We start from the raw sequence: 22,731 nt of genomic DNA on the forward strand, positions 1-22,731 counted from the left end.
TCTTGATACTGAAACATGGTAATCTAAATCTATGAAGGAGATTGTATTTAAATAAATTGCAGAAATTACGTTTCTGATAATAGACTACAGTGAACGTCCTGTCAGAACGTAGGTATCCTTCTAAAAACCGTGGTTACCATGGGTCCGATGCCCATTCCAACTAAAGTCTGATGCCCATTCTGACTAAAACAGTAAATGTTCAGAAATTAATTTGAAGGACTAACAAAATTGTACCTTCTGTAAAAATGTCATGCAAATATCTGATAAAATGAGAAAGTTACAAGCAGAAACATGTGAATAAGCAGCATTTTCGGTTACACACCTTCCATAGACATCCATATATAACTTTTTTCGCTGATTTCTAATATTAAAAATATCATAACTTTCTCAATTCTCAATAGATTTTTACAATCCTGGTATCTTTGTAAATGGTAATGTCTGCTCTGTCTAGTCATGTGATACATTTTGAGTTTTGGGGTTTTTGAAAATTTTGTCATCATACCTACATTATATAGGTCAAAACTGTCGATTTTCTAAATGATTTTTACAAAAGTTCATGTTCCATGAAGATATTTTGTACATTTCCTACTGTAAATTTATAAAAAATTTATTTATCATTAGTAATATGTGTTGCTAAGGACTTCATTTGGACAACGTTAATGGAAATTTTCTCAATATTTTAATTTTTATACCTTCAGATTCCATATTTTCAAATAGTTGTATCTCTGCCAAATATTGTCCTATCTTAACAAACCATACGTCATTGGAAAGCTTATTTATTCATAAAATTGACCCTTATAACTGGTTTTGTATGCATAAATACATACAAGTACATACACACACATTTTTTTTATTTACCTGAGCATCCATATGGTGTATCAGGAGAAAGATTCCAGTAAAGAGGCTTACAGCGGTCACACGCCACCCCCTCTACATAGGGCCGACATGTACAAGAACCCTGAGGTTTAACAAAAAGCATTAGGACTCTAAATGAGACTAAAATATCCAAATTAATTTAAAATTGTTTTAAAAGTTATTAAATATATAACATGTATTAAATTTTAATGTAGATTAAAGCTCATTTATATTCACCACGGATGGCAGGATTTCATTCTGCACAGAGCCTGATGGATTACAGGTCCCAGCTAAAGCACAAATCGGGAAAGGAAACAATGAAAAATCAAGATTTCGATGTGACTTAGTCTGTGAAAACCCAGCTAAAGTCATTTTTAAATGAAATCAAACTTTAATGCTAAGACTTAAAGGGACACTTCACCCATTTGCATTAAGCTTTGTATAGTTAGAACCCCAGTCATGTTTTTGAATGGTCATGCATCATTTCCTCAGTTGCCTCTGAGACAGGAGAAATACAAATTTTAGTGTTGCACTTCCTTCTTTCAATGATGTAAAAATCATCATTTTGCATCATTGAAAGAAGGAAGTCCAATATCTTTGTTGAGGGGGTGAGACTACAAACACCCCTTTTCTCAGTCAAATAGGCACCAAATTCGAAATGTATGTTACATTTTGACTACAAATATGACGCACTTTCAATAAAGATTTATGTTTCTACGGGTGAAATGCTCCTTTAAAAGACGGGGTCACCTATAATATGTTAATTGATACTTGATCAACAGTATTACCTTCACAGGTCGGAAAGTCATATGATCCAGGACTGCAGCTATCGCACCTCTGCCCCACAATGTTTGGCAGACACACACACTGACCAGACACTAGATCACAGGAACTGAACCGAGAACCCTCCGCTGAACACTGACATGCTAAAAGAAAGCGTTAAGGTAAATCTTAAATCACATTACTTCGAAGCATCGGTTAAATTTCAGCTGTTTGCGGATGGACACTAACACAATAAATCATGATTTCCACTAAACAAAGATCAAAACTCACGTATGCAGCTGGGATAACCGTAGTATCCTGGTGCGCACTGGTCGCATCTGGGCCCGCTGTAGTTGGGCCTGCAGTAGCACTGTCCTGAGACGCTACAGCTGGGGTCCAGAGATGTACGGGGGTCACAAGTGCACCCTGCAATTCAATGTAAAAAATTTAATAAAGTTGACGAGTTTAGACGAAGCATAAAAATATGTAACCCTGCCTATAAAACCCAACTAAAGTCATTGCTTGCTATATAAAATCATCATACATAATTTAACCAAATATATCCTTGATATCTTTAATACTAACTGATTAACTCATTCCTCACCAGATTTTTTTTTGAAAAGTCAGCATTTTTTGTGATTTTCACAAAAGTAAAAAAAAATTCAGGAAAAATGTCTTCTTAAAATATATAAACATACAAATATCAAGTAAAAGCAAAAACCCTCTGCTTTCAAACAAACAATAGTAAAACAAACAAACGGGAAAAATACGTCTCATCCTTTCTATATTTTTCTCTGCTTATAAACTCTTAAATATGGGTATTTTTCTTCAAAAATATTTTTTTAGCAAAAAGCTGAAATAATTGCGTTTTCGTGAAGAAAGTTTGTTCAGAGATCAGATTCCAAATATTTATCAAAACATAAACACAATGTAAAATTAATAAATAATGTTTAGCAGGTTTTTTTTTTATTTTGTGATGTGAAATTACAGATTATCCTAAAAACTCATCAGGAACACTTTTTTCCATGCAAATGCTTTCTCTTAATTGACGAGATAACTCGTCAATGGCATGGAAAGAGTTAAGGTCCAAATCAATGTGAAATCAATGAGCGAAGTCAAACTTTGATGTTCCAAATCTCATCATTAGATTATGAGCCAGACAGCAGACAAATTTCAAGGCCGGATCTACACCGGATCCGTCCCAGAGCTGCAGACTTAGGCGCGGATCCGGCCCGTAGTCGTCTGCTGTTCGCATTTCCCAGACAGGGAGTTTTGAATCATTGTGTGTGTGTCTCACCTTCGCAGTCTGGGTACGAGTGGGAGCCAGAGCGACACTGCTCACAGCGAGGACCAGTAAACTCCGGCTTGCACAAACACTGACCAGCTGAATTACACATCTCAGGAGTAGAGCCTTCAATGCTACAGCCACAAACTGCAGACAAAGAGAGAGATCATGTGCATAAAATTGATAAATCAACATATTTTCAGTCAACATGAAAGTGTGATCATAACACATTTGACATTTATTACGTAGCATGTTTCTAAGTATAACAGAATGTTCTGACAAAACGGGCGCATTATTAAGCGCATTTTTATTAAAGATTACAAAGGAAACCTTTATCTTTGCAATAAGCATTAAGTAAAGTTTTAATATAGGTAAATATAGTCGGTTTTGTTTCAGCTGTAAAATGGTTAAAATGACTCAACAGGAAACAGTGATAGTGGCTTCATTGTAAAGCGCACTGTTTGGCAGTGCTCATGGGGATTTTGGAGTTCTGTGTTCAGTGTGATTAGAGTTGGCAAGCACTCACATTGGCACAGTGGGTAGTTGAAGTAGCCGGGCGCGCACTGCTCGCATGAATAACCCTGAAACCCGGGGTGACACGTACACTGACCCGTTCCTGCATCACATGACCCATCCTGGCAACCCTGGCCTGAACACTGGCAGCCTAAAGGGGGAAGGGAAGCGAACGTGAAAATGTGTGTGTTGCCATTGTCTTTGGGTGGTTTACTGTGCTCACAAACTCTCAAACTATGCACAAAACCAACAGCAGTTTAGCAGGCAGACAACAAATGTGACAATGCATTTGTGTTTGTCACCTGCACCAGTGGCTTACAAAGAAATGACAAACACGGGCAGAACTGAACAGCTGATTGGATCTAAGACTCCACATGCACATATTGTTCAAATATATTCAGTATATGCTGAGAAGTCCAAGTTAATGCAACATGCAGTTTTTTTTGCAGACACTTATATGTTTTGTCCATAGAAAAATTCCTTTACAAAAATAAAAGTTTGACAGTAAACAAAAGCTGCCAACAATTCTCCAGAAAACAAAGAAATTGCTTAAATTTTGTTTAAAAAGCATCCCACGATGCAGCACAGCTGTAATCTTGACAAAGGGTAGCATACGTTTTTAAAAGTGACAGCCCTTATAGCATGTTAAATTGTGTCTTACGTTGGCAGTTATGGCCGAAATATCCATGAGCGCAGGTGTCGCAATGGTCTCCAGTGAATTCAGGTTTGCACACACATGTATTGGTGCGAGGGTCTGGCCGACAGGAGTTCCCTTCAGTACCTGCAGCGTTGCACTCACAGTCTACGCAACAAAACATACCTATGTTATATGTGAAGTCAATTCAGTTTGTTAATTTTAGTCTACATGAAATTGAAGAAAAATAAAAGGCAGTGCAGCAAATAAAAGTGAGACAAAGTAAAGCAAGTAAACTAAAGCAAAGTAAAGAAAAGTAAAAAAACGTGAAGAAAAGTGAAGTAAAGCAAAGGGATGTGAAGTGAATCAAAGCAATGTGAAATAAAGTGAATAAAAGTAAAATGAAGCAATGTTAAGTGAAGTGAAGCAAAGTAAAGCAAAGCAAGCGAAGTAAAGTGAAGTAAAGTGAAGCGAAGCGAAGTGAACTGTAGTAAAGCAAAGGGATGTACAGCAAATTGAAGCAATGTGGAATAAAGTGAATAAAAGTAAAGAAGCAAAGTAAAGCAAAGTAGATAAATGTAAAGAAAAGTGAAACAAAGTGAAGAAAAGTAAAACGATGGAAAGTAAAGCAAAGTAAAGAAAAGTAAAGAAAAGTGAAGCTTTTCAAATGAGGTAAACAATAGAAGCAATTATAGCAACACAAGAACAGCAATACATAAGTGCACTGGAAATAGTCTCATCAAGTCTAACACAATATACATAGCCATGGGTTAGTTTTTTTTTGTAAGAATGTGTAGATAGAGATCAGGAAAAAGGAAAAGAAAAAGATAGTAAGTCTTATATTAGGAAGTGAGGTAATGGCGGAAGAGATGGGTTTTAAAGACAGCTACAGAGTCAGCAGATCGTGTCGCCACCGGCAGATCATTCCAGTTATGGAACAGCTCCAAAGAAGGTACACGATAATGTTTTTTTTTTTTCGTTTTTTGAGATGGCACCACAAGCCCAGTGTTGGTTTTAAAGACCAGGCACAGAGCTTTAAATTTGATGGGAGATGCTATAGGAAGCCAGTGTAACTGTGACATGCGCCCTCTTTGGCTCATTGAAATCCACTCTAGCTGCTGCGTTTTGAATCATCTGTAGGGGTTTGGTTGTGCAGGCTGGAAGTCCAGCCAGTAGCACATTGCGGTAGTCCAGCCTGGACAGGACAAGAGCTAGGACTAGGACCTGCATGGCATGCTCATTTAGGAAAGGTTTAATTTTCCTATTATTGTAGAGAATGAATCTACAAGAGCGGGCGGTGCTGGCAACATGGGCCGCGAAGCTAAGCTGATCATCAATGACTACTCCCAGGTTTCTGGCTGTCCTGGATGGCGTGATGGTCAAGGAACCTAGCTGAATGGAAAGGTTGTGCTTAATCTTTGGTTCAGATGATATGACAAGCAGTTCTGTCTTCGCAAGGGTAAGCAGGAGATGGTGATCCTTCATCCAGAATGATATGTCCCTCAGGCATGTTGAAATGCGGGTAGGAACCGTGGGGTCATCAGGGTGGAACGACTAGTGTAGTTGAGTGTCATCCACATAGCAGTGGTAGGAAAATCCATGTTTACAAATGACAGAACCCAGGGATGTCATGTATATCGAAAAGAGCAGCGGTCCAAGTACAGAACCGTGAGGCACCCCGTTATCGAGACGTTGGGGTTCGGAGACGTCACCTCTCCAGGATACTCTGAATGACCTGATAGGTATGCCTTGAATCATAGACGCGCTGTGTCAGAGACACCCATAGCCATGAGGGTCGACAGGAGGATGTGGTGATTGACCATGTAAAAAGCGGCGGATAGATCCAGTAGGATCAGCACAGATGATTTGGAGGCTGTCAAAGGGATATGAAGCGAATTGTGGAATAAAGTGAATAAAAGTCAAATGAAGCAAAGTAAAGCAAAATAAAGCGAAGTGAAACAAAGTGAAGTGAAGCAAAATAAAGTGAAGCGAAGCAGAGAAAAGCAAAGTGAACTGAAGTAAAGCAAAGCAATGCAATGTGAAGTGGAGTGAAATAAGTGTCTTACTGATGATTTCCCCTGCAGGTTTGGCCTCTCCACTGATGTAGACCTCTGATAGAAATAAAAAACAAAATCAGATTGTAACAAAATGACAATTGTTTCTTTTAGGTGCAAGAAATGCTTATGATTGTGTGTGATAGAAGATAAACAGATCCTCACTAAAAGTTGGAGGCACACTTACGGTAACAGGTGGGAAAGTGCTCGTATCCTTCAGCGCATCGGTCACAGTTCTCACCCGTGTAGTTTGGTTTACAGTAACAGCGTCCGGTCTGATCCTCACATGTGCCATCAGTAAACTCGGATTCACACTGACACTCTGTGACATAGCAACACATTTTATGTTTGACTGTATAGCTAGGTTTCACCTAAAGGTGTGCATGATTAAAAACTCACTTGAACAGGCAAATGGAGACTCCAGAGGGTGGTCAGGTGACCTGTAGTATCCAGGTACACAGCGCTCACAGTTATAACCTGTGGTGTGATGCTGTGAGAGAAACAGAATTATAAAATGAGACTTTCTTATGAGATGGTCCTTATGTACATAAACTTCTTCACTTGAGCCCACCTGGCAGTCTTCACACACTCCTCCGCCCCTGTATTCGCCCTGCATGTTGAGACTGGCTCTCTGCTGCTCTACCTCTGGTTCGTAGTGGCACGTCGATGAGTGTCGATGGCAGTTACATGCTGTAAACACACACAACACGGTTACAACACCATACAATCACTTTCAAGGCATTCAATGATGAATGAACATGCTGAGGTTAAAGGCTTGTCTATCAGTTAAAACAGCAGAATGACATATAAGCAAGACAGATACAAACAATCACATGCAAAATACAGTCAGAAATTCAGAAACACACAGAGCTGAACATACATCAGTGTCCACCTGAAAGGTTCAGACTGTCCACAGAGGAATAGGAAAGAGAGAAAAGGTAACAGTGGTTAGCCAGGAGTGAAGTTGACATGGAAAAACTATAAAAATGATAGATTATAGTGAAAAGATACAAATGAAAACATAATGACAAAATTACATACAGTACTGTACAAAAGCGGTATTGTGTGTACCAACATATTTTCAGCCAAATTACCATAATTATTCCCAGTGACATATATTTAAATCTCCCAAACTATAATTATTTCCTATGAAAAGTATTTCTGCGTTTGTTTAAAGGGTGCAGTCCAAAATTATAAAATACTTTAGTAAACATTACTATAGTAAACTGTAGTAAAATTCCTAAATACTGTAGCGTTTTGAACTTTACCATAGGAAATATTTGAGGGTGCCTTGCACCTCAGTTGCTACCTGCTGGCCAGGAGATTTGAACCGTTGGCTCTTTGGGTTACTAGCCTGAAGTGTTGTAGTACTCGAGATCGGTCTTGGTCTCGAGACCACTTTTTAAAAGTCTTGGTCTCATCTCGGAATCGACAGCATTTTTACTCGTCTCGTCTCGGTCTCAGATGAAGAGGACTCGGAATTTTACTTCAAGACCGGTCAAGACCACACGGATCATGAAATTATTTTTTATCATTAATTATTAAATAATTATTAGAATTATTATAATTTACAGATTTTTACAATGCATTGCCAATTAAAAAGTTTTTTATCAACTTCTCTCATGGCATACACACACACACACACACACACACACACACACACACACACACACACACACACACACACACACACAAGAGAGAAGTGCCTAATCATATACATATTCCACATTTTATCATAAGTGTTTTAATGCAGTGACTTGCACTGGTCTTGGCCTTTCTTGGTCTTGGTCTTGACTTGGTCTCAACCCTTCAAAGTCTTGGTGTTGTCTCGGTCGCAGCCTGTCTTGGTCTTGACTTGGTTCTTTGTTTAGATGGTCTTGACTACAACACTACGAGCCTGACACTCTAACCATCTCTAAACAATGGCTGCCTAATGAAGTATACATTATATGCTGTATACTGTTCATGTAGGGTACGATACGATGCGGTGCAATACAGCGCGGTATATGCAATAAGATACTTTATTGTCCCCTTAGAGAATTTTTTCTTGGGCATAGTGTACGCTGGATCTTCAAAATCACAAACAGTTAAATAATTACATATAACAACTCGCATCTAATACTACATACAGGAGAGCAAAACATATAGACACATATAACGGACAGCGTCTTAAATAGACCACTGTTATTGCCTAAATAGTGCCACAGTATAGATAGTATAATATAGAGAAATATAGATAATAGTAACTACAAGTAAATATGAATAAAAAATAAATAGAATAATACAATAAACTTCAGAGGTCTTCAACCTTTTTCAGTCCAAGGACCCCTTATTGGATAAAGAGGAAAACCAAGGACCCCAACCTCACTGTCCATCTAAGAAAAACTGCTCGATTTCGCTTTCGCTGTCTTGACTGTTTACATTTATCGCTCTGTAGAAAAATGCATATGTGTGCAGGTGTGTAGTGTTTCTTTACAAAGTCACATCGCCATCTACTGGCCTGGCACACGTAATGCAGCATACTTAGTCACCTTCAGGATCCATGTAAATGCAGATCTTTTTGACAGTGTTCTCATGTATATGTAAAATCTTGCAAATTTTAGAAAAAAAACATTTCCATTTTTACAACATTGTTGTCGTGTAAGCATAGCCTTAAAGGCTGTTCACACCTGGTATTAATATGCGTTTTGGTTGATCGAATCACAAGTTGATGACGCTAAATATAGATGTAAACTGGGTGTAAAACGTTTTGAGCTCGTCCACATTCGACCACATTCACACTCATTTGACCAGATTACTTTTGTTGTGTAGGTGCGCATGTGGTCGAATGTGTTCAAACAGCCACAAAAGACCGCCTACTCTCCGCCTATTGATCTAATGTGATGTAGCAAGCACAATGTTTTTACATCAGACCTGATTTCTAGCGCAAACACACAGTGTAAAGTGCGATCTTAAGGCTTTCATTAATAAAACTAAAATGGCTTCTCTCCGCCTCAAATTTTTGTTTCATTTTGCTAGGGTGTGGAAGGTACATGAGCTTATTTCATCGACTGCTCTTAGAAAAGCTCTTACATATACATGTACAAAACACTGACTTTATATTAGTATGCATCAATTTAAACCCATAATTTCTTCCGCTCGCGTTTAAAGGACTTGCAGAGGGACTCGCCCACAGACCCCCCCCCAAAGTAATTAGGACAGAAGTGCTCGAAAGTGGACAAGAGACGGATAAAAATACATGAATGTGTCTCTTACTTCCACTTATGACCCGATCGACCAAAACGCATCTTAATATCAGATATAAACAGCCTCTTAAACATTTAACAGTTTAACTGCCTGTAGTTTAAAACTAAATATCAGAAAAATCCATCGTCCAACAATGCATGCTTCTCCTGTAGAGTCTGTGACAGATCCTGTATTGTGGATTAGCTGTGTTTTGTTAAAGGCTTAGTCCAATGTCATCATGATGACAACATGATGACCTGGTGTGAGATGAAACAGCTCTGACAGAGAGGACAGTCTCTCTGGATTTACTCACAGATGTGCTATATACCTCGCTCAGGGTTTAGATAGTGTCTGAGGGTCTCTCACAAAGGGGTGGTTATATATTTGGGAACTCAAAGATTAGATTAAGCAAGAAACAGCGGATATCCAACAATATACTCAGCGGAAACGTTTTCCAGATTGAAACTGCTCCCAGTTCACAGATACACACCCACAGACCGAGACTGAAGTCTATCGGGGGACTTATTTTTAATGTGTGTGAGAGAAGCCAAACTGGATTAATGTCTGCCTGAGATCTCAATGGAGGGACGCTGTTCACAAAAACTGACGGCTTCCCTTATTCACTTACACTTTGTGATGTCTTACTAACGGAGATCCCAGACAGTTTCCCCTTCGCAGCACAAAGTATTTATATTTACTTAGACTATCTTTGGGTTCTGGAGTCTCTTTGGCGTATTTGTTTAGACTAAGTTCAGGACATATTTACATTACAAGAAGGTGAAATTAAACTATCCTTGCTTTTTAAATCTAAGAATTTAATGCTTGATAACCATATATCATTGATTGTGAAAAAAATTTAAATAATTTACAATTGTTCCCATGAAAAATACTGTAGTTTGCTTTAGTATTTACTATGCTAAAGTTAAAACATTAACCTATCCTACAGTATGTACTACAGTTTATCAATTCACCATATTTAATACTACAGACTTAATTTAACAAAGTTTAGTAATTAATATAATGCACTATAGTATATTATATACAGTATACAGCACTGTATACTACACTTTACTATAGTAAATGTTAAAGTATAATACAGTATTTGTATGGTAAAATGTAAATGTTACTGGCATGACACATTAAAAAATCTCTAAGTTACTGTATAAGAAAAACTTTCTGATTCTCTGTATTTGTATAAAGTGTAAAGCTCAACCCGAGCTTTGGGTGTCTTTTTTTCAGATTTCGTCCAGCTATTTTGGGGTTAGGAGGAACCAATAAATATAATAACTAAATATTTTTCTTTAACATGAAGCAGTGTAATTGTCCACGTTTTTGTACAACAGGTTCCAGTGACACAGGATTAAGTATTATGGTGCAAACAACAAAAAATTAGATGTTCACGTATGTGGAGGTTAAAGGCCCCGTGAACCGGAAGTCGCAATCGTTTCCGAGTGAAGTTGAATATCACGTGAATATGCGACAGTGACTCTTGGCGACTGGATGGGGCGTGTCTAGTCCATAGACTGTAAAAAAGATGGACGACGCCTGTTCGCTCTCTTCCATTGGTGAAAAGTGAAGCCGCCAGTGTCCCGATATGGCGCTGACATCTTGGGTCTTGAGTCTGCGCAGTAGCGATTTCGGGACCAGTCCTGCGCAGTAGTGAGCAGGAAGTAAAGCCGTTAAATCAAAACCCTGCCCTCGCTCTCGCAGAATGCGCATATCACACGATATCACAGCTGTCAATCATGACGTGACACCACCGTTTTAATATCATTAAATAACTAACTAAACACAAACTTATTTTAAAAACAAACATTTGAATTTACATCAGCGTGATAAAAACTACAATAAGTAAGGAATAATTGACGACGGGCCATTGAATTATAAGAAAATAATGCACACCCAAGGTGCAATGCGGCACAACGCGAAGCGGGTGTGCATTATTTTCTTATAATTCAAAGGACCGGAGTCAATTATTCCTCTTATACCATGGTTACCACAAATATTGCTCTGGTGCCCATTTTTAAGACATTTGACATTAGGTGTGCGGTTATCAGAAATGATTACACGGCTCTCTGGAATGCTTGATTCTGATTGGTCAGTTGAGACATTTGCAGGTTCGTTCTTTTTAAATAATAACCGCTCCAAGGTAATAACGCATAGCCGGTACTACTTGTATGTATAAAATCCCTCCGCACCAAAAAAGATTAGGCTACTGTTTGGCGCCATCTTGTGTCAAACACTGGAAAACAACAATTAACATTGGAAAATGTCGACATTAAAATGTACGGTAAAATCAAAACATTTAAACAGTGGATAGAAGAACGAACAACGAAAAAACGGAACATTTCTCAGCCAATCAGAATACAGCATTCAACAGACCCGTGGTATAAATGAAAGAAACCAGCTTCAGAAAAAAGATAATTGAAGTGTAATTTAATTTTTTAGTTGGTCTCAAGTCCCATTGAATAATATGGGGAGGTGGGGTTTATGACCTATACTGGGACCAGACACTGGGGGGCGATCGAGACATTTTGGCTTCACTTTTCAGGGCTTGTGCGGCACGCTTGGTCTAGTCATGCAACAAAGTTGAGAAATGTTTACTTTATGCAAATTATTCGCAACTTTCGAGAGCAACTAGCAATGAGAACGAAGCAGTTTAGTTCATGTCATCCATCTCTCGTCAGTTACTGGAGTGGACGTTACTCATTTGTTAATGACAACCAGTTGTAGAAACACATCTTTTGAAAGAGACAAGTGACACAGTTGACACAAAGTCGCTTATAATGTGAATGTACACTAACTTACATAATCAGAGAACGTTTGTCACAAGAGGGCGGAAGAAATTTTTCAGATTTTTGATTTCTGTTTCTGATTTTTTTTATTGATGACTTAGACAAATTGTTTATAATAAACACTGCAATATTGCAAATCAAAAATAAAAATGGTCAGTTTTGATTTGATTGGAACTTTAAGTTTCTCAACTATATAAAAAGTCTTAGTTGTAAGTGGTTAGAAGGACAGCATTGTTTGAAAGAATACAGAAAATTCTGCTCCTATCAAGAAAGGAAAAACATCATCAGTCGTGAGAGGAATTTTATTTTGTGAACTGTGTGTCCCGGCAGGTACTAAATCTGTTTGCTTTGCTGTTGGACGAAAACAGTAAAACTTACCTTCACATTCATTGGCACTGTAAGTAGTAGCTGGTTGCCATGGAAACTGGTTGAAGCCGGGGCAACAGCGATCACATGACGGGCCGCAAGTGTTGTGCTGGCAGTCGCATAGAAGCCTACGAGAGAAGAAAAGACAGATCATAGGTTAACCAACATGAAGAGTTTGTGGTGCTTTTTGTTTGTCCAAAATGCTTTGGGCTACTGTAATTTATTCAGGTACAATAATCAGATGACCTAACAAGAAAACGCAAAGGGTCAGCTTTTTCACACCATTTGCAAGAAAGAGGAAACCAAACTATTTACAGTATATATATATATTATAAAGCTTGCAAACGTAAAGGACCAAATTTGTGTATTTGTTACGCAAAACATTGTTTATCTCAATTTAAAAAGGCCCATATACACAGATACTGATGAAGCACCAACAGTGTTTATATTCAAGTGTCTAAACTTCTCATTGACCCTTCTCACTTTCACTCAGTCGTCCAATCACAAAGAAGGAGGGGAGGGACAAAGACCACACCAACCAACCGGTGCATCGTACAACAACTAATACACAAACAGAAGTACTATAGTAACTAAAGTGCTAAGCTGAAAAAAATCCCACAGTTTGCATTTCCCTCACGTTTTCAGCCATGTTTAAACGCTTTGGTGGACACAGGGCCTAACATACATGTCTGAATATTGTATGCTTCAGGTTAATCTTATAGTGTGGAAGACGTTACCTCTCTGCATACATTTCCCCGTACGTCAACATCTGTTTAACTTCTGGTAAGTGTGGGGTAAACATGCACCTATTGGAGGCTTAGGAAGAGCACGCTTTTGTGATTGACCTTTGAACTCAATCATGTGACTCATCCTCTTTAAGCTATGTCAATCAAACACATACTCCCATTAGTTGCCTGTGCATATCTTCATTCATCAGCCTTTATCATTTGGTCTCAATTTCATCCTGATTTACTCGTTGTACTGCTGTTTTTTCTCTGACTATTTTTGCTGTATATACAGTAGTATGCATACTGTGCTCTATACTGGGTATTTTTCCCACAATGCAATGCGCTCAACCTGACCTTCAATTTTTCCATGTAAGAAAATAAAAAAATATTTGTGATTTAAACACTATTTACTGTATGACAATACAATGTACGGTTTGAAATGTTTACTTTTTCTACTATTTTAAATAGTACGGTGTCTTATTGTACAACTTCATTCCAAGCAGAACTTGGAAGTCTCCGAAAAAGATACAATTAAGTTGTGTGCATTGTACGTTTGCTGTGAAATGTACAGGTGCATTGGTCTCAAAAGAAAACATCTGCGTTTGAAGCATCTACATTTTATTTAGATCAATAAGTCTCCACAATATCAGTTACACGCACATGCAGACATGCACTGAAACCTCCTGATACAGGAAATCACTGCAGATTTAAGAGAGATGAATGAAAGGTTAAATTCCCCTCCTCATGAAATGCTAGCATCTGTTTCTAGTTGGTGATCTCTATTAACCCTCATAGTTTTGATATGTCCTATACATTCAAAGTTTTTTTTCAAACTGACAGATTTGACACCTTCCAGGTGGTTCAGATTCGCTCATACAGACTGCTGCAAGAATTTGCAGAATGACCTAATATGGTAACAGACTATATATCAGCAGGAACAAAAACTACAACCGGTGGATATTTCTCAACTGCGTCATCGCTGCGCGTGCAAAGAGCCGAGAAAATCTTTTTACAATTCCTAAAATGTTAAATAAACTGTATTAAGATAAACTGTATGACCTGCTTCATGTCCGAAGACATTAAACATTCATCAAGATGTTGCAAGATTTCCGACCTTTATCTTGGAACGTGATCAGAGTGCATCAAAAGCACCCAGGAATTCAGTTTATTTCAGCAAACCAATTAAACAAATTAAGCCCTTAAAGTAACTGTTGAAACATACTGAACAAATATAAATGTTTCCATTTATTTAAGCTTTTAAACAATTTATTCTACAACTGGCTTAATAAAATTTTCAAAGTCATCTTGTTTATAGTGTCGACCAACACACGTCCTGAAAAGTGAAGCCAAAACATTTCGACCACCCCCTGGTGGCTGGCTGCAGCATAGATCTTAAGGGTCATTCACATTATAACTATAATGTTAACTATAACGATAACTATATTAGCATAAACACCACCGGACGATAACAATAACTTTATGCTAATTCACTCACAAGGCGCAGTACTCGCACACTCATATGGGTGATTCTCGCGAAATTAGATTTATGAGGTGTCATGAAACATTTTGATAAAAAAAGTAAATGGAAAGTAAGAGTATCAAAATAAGAAGCATACAGTTACAAACATCTCTTCATGTATTATTTTGCACATGATTTCAAATGACATTATACAAAACAATTTTCATTACCGCAACGGGTCCATGACTGGATTTGGGTTCTTTAACATGGAAATATTTATAATTAAAAAATCTAAAAAATAAAAAGCTTCAGTGCATGTTATACTATAAACATTTACAGTAAAGAAACATGTGGTATTTGGTGATCATTGGTAAATTTACAGACAATAATAAGGAATATAAATGTGTCCAAGACCAATTTTCTCATCCTCCGCAACAATTTTCAATCATTGTTTAAGCCATCAAGGAACTAACATGTTCAAAAAAAAATTGTTGGAAGGGACATAATTGACTGTGACACTCACGCAGTTCTTATTTTTTCTCTCCAGATAAAAGTTGAAATTTTGTTTATCATAGTACCTAGACAACTTTTTAGTTCTCATTACCGAAACATGAGTTTGTAAATGTATATATGTAATGTAATATAATGTTGCGGTAATGACAATTTTTGATAATGATAATCTAAAAAATGTAAATAATTCTATAGGAAATATTTTTTAAATCCTCTAAAAATAATGGTTATAGTAAGTTTAGACCTTAAACTTATATGTGCAAAAAATTGGCTTCAAGGGCTTTTTAAAAATTCTCATGCTGGACACCTTCTACATCTGGATTTCTTGAGAATCACCCATTTACCTTAAATGGCATTAACTAATATTGCATATTTCCTTTAATAAAAACACTTCTGGTTGTTCACATGTCATTGAATGTATAAATATGCTGTTCTTGTTGCATTTAGTGGGCGTGCACTCCAAAACTTTTAAACTCGGCTGAATACGCCAGGTGGGCGCCGACTGCCAGTTTTCTTTAGCTGAGCACTTTTGTTGCTTTGTTTATTAGTTTTTTTTTACGATGCATCAGTTGGTTGTTGTGATATTGGTCCCGCCCCTCTTTCAATGGACGTCAATGGTTTATCGTTCATCAGTTGGGGGGGAAATGGCTCAGCAAGTGATCCTAAAAATATCATTTCTTGTATCTTTATCGTTACGGTTGTGGTGTGAACTTTGCTATTCTCTTTAAAATAACCAATTTTTAAACCTATACTATTTATAGTTATAGTTATAATGTGAATGGCCCATTTAGCCCCGCCCTCTCTGTGTAAATGAATGGAATGTGAGCCAAACTAAAAATCTAATTACATTTAAAATACAATTTTCCCAATGATCTTTTCTATTAGTTGAGTTATTTATCATGTTGATGTACTTCTATGTGTTTGTATTTTAATAAGTTAGTTAAAAAGGGGTGTGACGACTTGATTTGTGTGTCTGTGACTGAGTCAAATGGAAAAATGGGCGGTACCTTGCTACCGTGGGTCCACCTCACGATCACAGACTTTTGCTGAGTCCGAAACCACCTAATTCCATACTATATAGTGGGCGAAAAGCAGTAGGCGAGGCAAGTAGTATGTCCAAATTCAGTACCCAGATGACCTACTACTTCTGGTTAGATTTTGAAGTGTGCATACAACGGACACTTCATTATCCCATGATGCCCCGGGAGAGGAGTTATCCAACAAAGTAGAAGAAGCATGCAGCTGTTTTCGCGCTGGAAAGACATGACGTGATGACTACGTATGTCACTTGATGTATCAACATGGCGGATGTAGTACGTCTGAATCTTATTCATACTACCAGGATTCATACTATACAGTACCTACTGTTTTAACGGTCAGTAAGTAGGTACGTACTTCATGTCATTCAGTACGTACTGTCTCACTATGTGGTTTCGGACGCAGCCATAGGCTCCAAAATACGTTATCGGCGCAGGATGTGTGGCCATTTTTGAGATATTTTGTCAAAATATCACTATTTTTTACAGTGGAAGTCTATGGAGACAGTCTATGGTCGACCCTCAAGAGCCAATGGTGAACTGACTCTTTAAAAAGCATTTGTCATTAAAGTTAAATTTAAATGATGATTTAACCAAAAATTTTTAGCTTTGGGTGAACTAAGAGACATGTGCCTACAGAAGAATCACTGATCTCACATAAAACATCCAATGATCCAGCGTTTCCCTGTGCTATTATTGGTTTTCTATAACCCTGGATTATGTAATAGCTCTTATGAAAGCTTAGATCTTAAGAACAACTGATATTCTGAGGTTACAAGCAGAGATATCAGCATCGAGCGAGCGCAGTCAGCGCAGCGTGTATATGCCTGTGTAAGCTGACTGCTGTGCAGGTGGAAACTCAATGTTGCCTTCAGGCACAGAAAAGAGCAGATTGAATGGTTGCACAGTTACTATAGTTGTCATTTCTGGCACACACATACATTTGCTTTTCTATCATGCCGGGGGATATTTTCCTTTGATTGTTTTTATAAAGAGCTAATTTCTATTCCCCAGGATTACCTTTAAACCTAAACCTTACATTAATCTTCAGGCATTTTTATAAAAAAAAAACACTGTAATCATGCGCAGATGGTGAAAAATAAGTGGTGCATTTCATATTGGCAACATTTGCATATAAGCTTTCACTTACTTGTACGGGTCATTGGGGTCTTGAGCATTACATGCCTCAGCATGGCCATTACAAACACATCTTCCACCAATGCTGATGTCTTTAATACTGTAATAATACTACAGAAAAAACACACAGTGTTATTTTTTGAGAAAATGAGCAATGACTCTGGAAAGTGGAGCGTAACTTACTCTTCGTGTGACTGTGGGGTCTCTCAAAGCTTTGCCCATCAGATGACCCAGCAGTGTGTTGGTGCGCAGGAACCGGAAACGAATGTTGGTGGCTTTGGTGAAATCCCTCAGCACGGGAGAGTATGAGAAGTTCATGGCACCCGGTCGCCCGTTCACTAAAGACACCACAATCTGAAACAATCGAGAGACAGAGAGAGATCAGCTATTAAAGGAACTTAAAACTTTGAGAAAAACATAAAGAGTAAAAGCTAGTGTTTGGTGTCTGTACCTCTCCATTCTCCAGAGGAACTATACGTGAGTATTCTGTCGTGCAGATGACGTCATTATCGTGGTTTATGCGCTCGATAGTCCTCTGTCCAAACCGCTCGATACAATCTCTCTTCGAAGCTGGAATCAACAAAGTAAAAACAATTTTTGAAATATAAAGAACAATCTGGCACTATGGCCAGGAATGTGTAATCGTAGTAAATTGGTGCAAAACTACTTCTTTTTATTTTCAAATCGATTAGTTACCAAATGGCTGAATGAAGCTTTGCCGAGGTGAACATTAACAAGAATATAGTAGATTTAAAGGGACATCCCACTTTTTAAAAAATATGCTCATTTTCCAGCTCCCCTAGAGTTAAACATTTGATTCTTACCGTTTTGAAATCCATTCAGCTGATCTCCGGGTCTGGTGCTAGCACTTTTAGCATAGCTTAGCATAATCCATTGAATCTCGGCTTGAGTTTCAATATTTTTCCTATTTAAAACTTGGCTCTTCTGTAGTTACATCGTGTACTAAGACCGACAGAAAATTTAAAGTTTTAAATAGGAAAAATATTAAAACTCTTTGGTTATTTTTAGCACAATGCTAATGGTCTAATCAGATTCAATGGACTGTGCTAAGCTATGCTAAAAGTGCTAGCGCCAGACCCGGAGATCAGCTAAAAGGATTTAAAAATGGTAAAAATCAAATATTTAACTCTAGGGGAGCTGGAAAATTAGCATATTTTCAAAAAAAGTAGAATGTCCATTTAAAACATAAGAACAGTAAACATAAAAACCAGCATAAACAAATTTGCTATTGTCACTTGGATTGCGAGGCCAATGGATTGTGGTTTAGCAAAACAGTTTTTTTCATGCATGCAAATGCCAGCCAGGAATTTATTGTGTATATTTTTCCCTTAGCTTGACTGTGACAAAGATTGTTTTGCCACCTACAGTACTACTGATAGCCTCCAGTGGCACAAAAACACAACAAAGCTTGTGCGTACATCCAAATTCAGAGAACGGGCACAATAGCCCAAAATCTGACCTTTCTCAACTAACCCACACTATCATTCTCAAAATGCATTTCTCTTCAATCACCAAAAAACTGTGTGCATGTCCATAGAGTTTTGCTGAAACCAAATAGTGCAATAAAAACAGGAAAAGAACATAACAACATCACAACAGTGAATAAATGGCATGGTCATATTGGTTATACATACAGGAGAAAAACTGCCATGGCTGGTAAGTTTTCCCAAAGTCAATGGAGCGTTCCAGAACCCAGAGATCCGGCCGTGGGGAGTTAGCAAACTTAATGAGCACATAAGCAACATGGAAGAGCTGGAAAACACACAAAAAAAAAGAGAAAATGAGTAAAACGTTAAATATGACGCGACAAATATCCCCTAACAAAATATTCACAGAGACGGCTAACGTTTTTTACTTTTCTACTCTTGTACTAGTAACATGTACTAGTGAAAATACAACTGAAACTCAACCCTTTAAAGTTTTTGGTATTTTGCAATCACATGAATTCATTGCATATGAACTCAAACATTTCTTTCTATTAAAATCAATTCCATTCCCACGCTGTACGATGGGCGTAGCCCTGAATTCATAATCGTATTGTTGCTTTGAGTTAATATAATGTCATTAAGTAATGTTGTTTTTAGTGATTGATGAATTGATGAGGTCACTGGGCTTGACAGATGGTCTCCCACCCTTGACTTGATCAAAGACACATATTAAATAGTTTTATATGTGATCTGTGTTTCCTGATTGCATGACATCTGCACGACTTCATCAATACACAATCATTCAGTTTCAGGCCTGAGAAAAAGAAACACTAGAAAATAATCCCATGATGTACAACTTTTATCCATTTTTATTACACGGCTCATTGGAATGCTTGATTCTGATTGGCCAGTAACTACATTTGCAGGTTTGTTAGTCAGGGTTCCCACACCTCAGTTAACTTCAAATTCAAGGACCTTTCAAGGACTTTCCAGGTCCAGTACCCTCAAATTCAAGGACTAAATGTTGGGACACATTTCAAGTGAGAGCAAGGTTACATTGTGTTACCTTTTAAGATACATTGTTACAGTTCCCTTTCGAGGGAACTTGCGCTGCGTCACTGCGGTGACACTTTGTGGACGCCTCCAGTGGTAAGTGCGTCTAAATGTGTATATCAAATTCAACCAATGGTGAGGCTTAACCACAAAGACAGGATGATGCGGGAACCAGGAAGTATATCGCTATCTGAAATCCTGCCAGAGACGGCGTTACAGGGACGCAGGAAGTATGGCAAGGGAGACGCAGTGTCTCGTTCCCTTCTCAGGGAACAACAGTTACAGCTACGTAACCCGAGATGTTTTCATGTGTCAAACACAACTATGCAAAAAAGCATTTTGGTATGAATCAACATTCGCATACAGAAGATATAAGCATTTAAAGCAAACAGTTTAGCATGTGTGCTTAAACAGTCTAAAATTTTTATTTTGTTTTTTCCAGAAATCTTCTTACACAAAATAGATTCAAGCACTTTCAATGACCTGTATCTATGTATGTTTATTTTCAAAAACTTCCCAGGGCCTTGAATTTTTTTCCCCAGATTCACAAACTTTCAAGGATTTCAAGGACCGGTTTGAACCCTGGTTATTCCAAGATAGCAACCGGTCAAAACTGATAACACAGTGTAACCTGGATGCTGCAAATCATTTTTACAGATAAAGTTTAATATTAAACAAAAATGTAATATAAAAATGTCATTTAATAAGATATATGATATAACATTATATTTACAATTGATTAAACCAGATAGCGTGTTTGTGACATTTGACATTTATCTTAAAACCGAAAGTAAGCAAAAAGTAAATGCATTTGTTAAAAATTACAGCCGTTTGTTATTGCGAAATAAACTCCTTCAGTGTGATACCGAAGTTGGGTTGGGGCTTATTCCTGCGATAACAACCAGCTGCCGCTACATTATCCCTAACGCATTTTACGTACATACCATTTGACAATCTGAACTAACCTACCATGCCAAAAAAAGCTAAGATCTGCAATTTTACCATGGTCATGAGGGCCTACACGATTCTCTTTGTTGAGTCAATACTTTCTTTAAAAAATATATTTTAAGTTCATCAAACCTATTTCCATGCCTTCAAGACTCTCTAAACATAAGACACACATCATGCGGAGTTATTAATAACACTTTTAAGTCCTTTTGAAGCTTAAAAAGTGGTTGCAAACTACTCCCATTTTAACCAGAACCCCCAAACCAACCCTTATCTCTTCAACCCAAACTTAGCTGGTCATCTCTAAGCTTCTTGCTCCAAGGCAGTAGTTTGCTATCAGCCCACAAAGATTTGTGCCACTGCTATCTCAGTTTTTTCTCAAAACACCAAGGCTACATTCTCACAGGAACTTTGGTTCGTAGTAGCTATGAAACAAAATACAAAATGGCAACACAGCGTTATTCATCCGTGACATACATATAAAAAATAAGACAGATCCTTAGTGGATCGTCCCACTAGAAATATCAAGCATTCTTCTTCTAATCTCTCTGGAAGGGCTTCTTCCTCAAGCAAGCTGAAGGCTTAATGTTGAAACATCGATCTATTTCCTCTCTAAGCCCCTCAATTCTGACAGCATTTTATCCCCCTTAACCCACCACACGCATAAACCATCCCCCCTTGTACTAACTTTTCCACAACCCCTTAATGCAACACAACCCCAAGACCCTGTGCAACAAAGAACCACTTCAGCCACGTCTGGTCCTTTGTCAACGCAAGCCACTTCGCAGATACGGCGAACAAAACAACATCTGTTGAAATATTTGAGGGGGGGTGGTAGAGGAGGTAAGGTGGACGCTTTGATCTTGCGATCTGATTCTTTCTTTCGTCTGTCTGATATGGTGATGGCCACAGGGCTGTGTATGAACATGAACTTCAGACTGAAGAGCTATAATCCAAGTGGCCTGTGTGCGTCTATACAGAAATGTGATGAGAGATGTGACGTGATTCTTACAACAGACAGGAAGGCTTGAGATGAGCATGAGATTAGCTTAAAAAAAAAGAGGTCCAACACTGATCCCTTAGTTAAGCAGGAATTTGTGTCTATTTGCATCTTTGCATTGACTTTGTATGTAATCTACTTGCGCAAATATAGTTAAATTCACTTCTGGGGTTTACTCCGCAAAAGTTTCAGGGTATTCTAGATGGATACCAGGTTGTTGCTAGGTGTTTGCAATGTTATTTATGATTTATTTACTTATTTAATTAAGTTGGGTTCCTGTAGAGCAGTTGGTAGAGTATTGTTTCAGCAATGCAAAGGTCACAGGTTCAATCCCAGGAAACACATATACTAATAAAATGTATAGCTTGAATGCACAGCAAGTTGCTTTTGCTAAAAGTGTCTGCTAAATACATAGACGTAAAGAAACAATTAGTTATTGATATCGATATTACCGTCCATATATATGCTAGGGGTGTAACGGTACATGTACCATACTTTACGGACTATAAGCCGCACCGGAAAATAGGCCGCATCATTTTAAAAAATGCGTCATTAAGACGAAATAACATATATAAGTCACAGTGGACTATACGTCGCGTTTATTTAGAAAATTATTTCACAAAATCCAAGCCGAAAAACAGACATTTTATCTGGACAGGCAAGTTATTTAACTAAACAATAGCAGACAGAACAGCAGGCTGAATAGATATCTGTACGTTAAAGTAATATCATCAGTTTTTTAAACGATAAACCAAAGCATACAGAACTTACCTGGAAGGTTGAATAGGCTAAATTAACCGAAGCCAACTAGCGTGAAGTTCGCATACTTGTCATTCCACATTACTGAATCCATTGAATTACATAAATACAGAAGCAGCATATGGCGGACTCTCGCGGCTGTAGACGATAATGTTGTCTCTTG

At 37.8% G+C, this 22,731-nt stretch overlaps 1 protein-coding gene across 3 annotated transcripts in view; it reads right to left on the reverse strand.

Moving 5' to 3' along the window:
- Positions 1-22,731, reverse strand: part of lama5 (laminin, alpha 5) — a 104,232-nt gene that overhangs the window by 55,362 nt on the left and 26,139 nt on the right. For all 3 annotated transcript variants that reach the window (XM_065286204.2, XM_065286203.2, XM_065286202.2), the window contains exons 3-18: positions 19,016-19,133; positions 17,812-17,930; positions 17,544-17,714; positions 17,374-17,471; positions 12,502-12,617; positions 6,675-6,793; positions 6,503-6,593; positions 6,291-6,425; positions 6,116-6,160; positions 4,077-4,217; positions 3,429-3,566; positions 2,915-3,049; positions 1,909-2,043; positions 1,644-1,781; positions 1,093-1,145; positions 859-958 (exon numbers count right to left, since the gene is read on the reverse strand). In XM_065286204.2, coding sequence (XP_065142276.1) covers positions 859-958; positions 1,093-1,145; positions 1,644-1,781; positions 1,909-2,043; positions 2,915-3,049; positions 3,429-3,566; positions 4,077-4,217; positions 6,116-6,160; positions 6,291-6,425; positions 6,503-6,593; positions 6,675-6,793; positions 12,502-12,617; positions 17,374-17,471; positions 17,544-17,714; positions 17,812-17,930; positions 19,016-19,133 — 1,852 coding nt within the window. The remainder of the gene's footprint in view (positions 1-858; positions 959-1,092; positions 1,146-1,643; positions 1,782-1,908; positions 2,044-2,914; positions 3,050-3,428; positions 3,567-4,076; positions 4,218-6,115; positions 6,161-6,290; positions 6,426-6,502; positions 6,594-6,674; positions 6,794-12,501; positions 12,618-17,373; positions 17,472-17,543; positions 17,715-17,811; positions 17,931-19,015; positions 19,134-22,731) is intronic.

Source organism: Paramisgurnus dabryanus, chromosome 21, assembly GCF_030506205.2.
Source record: "Paramisgurnus dabryanus chromosome 21, PD_genome_1.1, whole genome shotgun sequence".
Taxonomy (NCBI): Eukaryota; Metazoa; Chordata; class Actinopteri; order Cypriniformes; family Cobitidae; genus Paramisgurnus; species Paramisgurnus dabryanus.